The 2,456-nt window shown below is 25.8% G+C and overlaps 1 protein-coding gene across 1 annotated transcript; it reads left to right on the forward strand.

Annotated features, from left to right (window-relative positions):
• Nucleotides 1-70: 70 nt before the first annotated feature.
• PADG_12532 (uncharacterized protein) lies at nucleotides 71-865 on the forward strand (the record flags this gene model as incomplete). The annotated part of the gene is made up of 2 exons (XM_010765735.1): nucleotides 71-436; nucleotides 572-865. 2 exons carry the CDS (start codon nucleotides 71-73, stop codon nucleotides 863-865), a joined length of 660 nt encoding a protein of 219 aa, XP_010764037.1.
• Between the last annotated feature and the right edge of the window lie 1,591 nt (nucleotides 866-2,456).

Genomic DNA, 2,456 nt, shown 5'->3' on the forward strand with positions numbered 1-2,456 from the left:
AGCCGTAATTAATCGCAATTTTTTTTATTTTTATTTATTTATTTTTTTTGCTATAGGGTGGAATCGCAAAATGGCATATTGTATTGCATTCTCAATCGACGGCGCAACCGACGTTACACGACGATATGTTCGCAACCCAGCAAAACACGGCATATCCCGTACACGTGCTCCCGAGGAGGTTCTACTCTGGGTCATCCATGAAATACGACGAATGCGACGGGATAATCTTTCCAAAGCGGAGCGTCGACGACTGATGAAGGAGGATGAACGGGAGGAGCGGGAACTTCGTGGATACATGGCTCAGGCGATTGCGACGGAAATCAACAACTTGTTCCCCAATGAACAGCTCAATACCAACACCAGCATCAATGGCAACAGCGCATCGTCTGATGAAACAAAGATTCCCGTAGCGTCCCGGAATGGAACGGTGGAATGGGTAAATCCTACCGCCAGCCAGACTGGGCAGCCCAATCCTGATCGATCGAATCAGGGTCGATAGCGAAAATACTGGCCACTACCACCCCCTCCTATCTATAGCAGGCGTCCATGCCTGGAACGATCCTAACTATAGTCGAATATCAACACCACCAACCATGACGACGAACGACCACGCCTTTTAACGAACCCTCCGAGTCTATCCCTCTTGAAACAACCCTTTGAATTTACCGATACTCCTCCCACGCAATACTTGAAAGAAGATAACGGCGTTCTTTTCACCTCTAGTTTTTCATCCTCAAAGGTGATGGGTGTCCTATATATCAACCCTGACGCTCTTCGACTATCCTGCGCTTATCGTTTTATCACTGCTAGATGCATTGATACATCCACTACAACTCCACACTTAACATTTATATTTCCAAACTGAATGTTCCTACAACATGTGCTCTCTCATTCCTTATCTCATTAGGTATCACAACTCTGCCGAAGGTATTCGGTAATAGTCTATCAGCATTTGATTGTTTTAATGCCGTCATCTATTAGCCACATTTTTATATATTGTGTTTTAACCAGCTTCTTTTTTTTTTATTAGCACAACCCTCCTCTTTACCTATATTCTTGCATTTCATTCCGACCAAAAATGGTCCCCAATTCCCAGCGTCGCATAATGTTTTCTACATATTCTTAAAAATTAGGTTGCTTTACCCTCGTTTTATATCTACACCCGCATCTATCCGGTCCAATTATATTAGCCCGACGCTATAGTTTTTCTCAATACTTTCTATTAATACTATATCCTACTAGGCCTGATGTCATTGATCTATTTCCTTTGTGTTTTCATTCTCATTTCTTCATATTTTAGTTTGTGGTTTTGGTGTTTTAAACTCATTTTCTTTTACTTTTCATGCTAGTCATGTTATTCCGCCTTAATGTTTTCATATTGAAATAGGATGCACTGGCGTAGAAAGAGGATATATTGAATTTTTTTTCTTGATGTTTTTTGATATTTTCTATTTTATTTTTTATCTTTAACAAATTTTTAACTTATAAATATAAGATTTTTTATATTTGAGATAATTTTTTATAATTTTTATATTATTTTTTTATTAGAAAATTTACTTTAAAATATTTTTATTTGAGAAATTATTTAACATTTAAAATAAAATTATTAAATTTAATTATTAATTATAATATTTACTTTTAATTAAATTAATATTTATTTATTTATTTAATTTAATAATTAAAAAAAGTAATTTAAAATATATTATTATAAATTTTATTTTAAAAGAGTATAATATTTAAATATAATTTTATTATATTATAAAATCAATAACTATAAATAAAATTAAAATTAAAAAAATTAAATTAAAAAGTAAAATAAAATAAAAAAAAATTATAAAATATAATATTAAATAAAAAAATATAAAAAAATATAAAAAAATAAAATTAATATTTAAAATTAATATATATTAATTATATAATAAATTAAATTAACTATAAAAAAATAATATTTAAATAAAAAATAAATAATATTATTAATATATATATTACTTTTAATAATTTTAATATATATAAATAAATTATTAATTTTTTTAAAATATTAAATACATAATTTTTTAATAAAAATAATTAATAATATCTTCTTTAAAAATAATTATTATATATAAATATAAATATAATAGAAATATTTTTAAAATAATAACAATAATAATAATAATAATAATAATAATAATATAAAAAATAATAATTTATAATTATAATATTTATTATCATAATATAAAATATAAAATTATAAAATTTTTTCAGAATAATATAATATATAAGTAATTTTATAATAAATAATAAATTTTATAATTTTAATATATTTTTAATCTTTCAATTAAAATATATAATTATTATTAAAAATAATTATAAATTATTTAAAAAATTCTTTATATTAGTAACTATAATAAATTAAATATAATAAATTCAAATTATTATTATTATTATTATTATTATTATTATTATTATTATTAGAA

The sequence above is a fragment of the Paracoccidioides brasiliensis genome, assembly GCF_000150735.1.
Source record: "Paracoccidioides brasiliensis Pb18 unplaced genomic scaffold supercont2.49, whole genome shotgun sequence".
Classification (NCBI taxonomy): domain Eukaryota; kingdom Fungi; phylum Ascomycota; class Eurotiomycetes; order Onygenales; family Ajellomycetaceae; genus Paracoccidioides; species Paracoccidioides brasiliensis.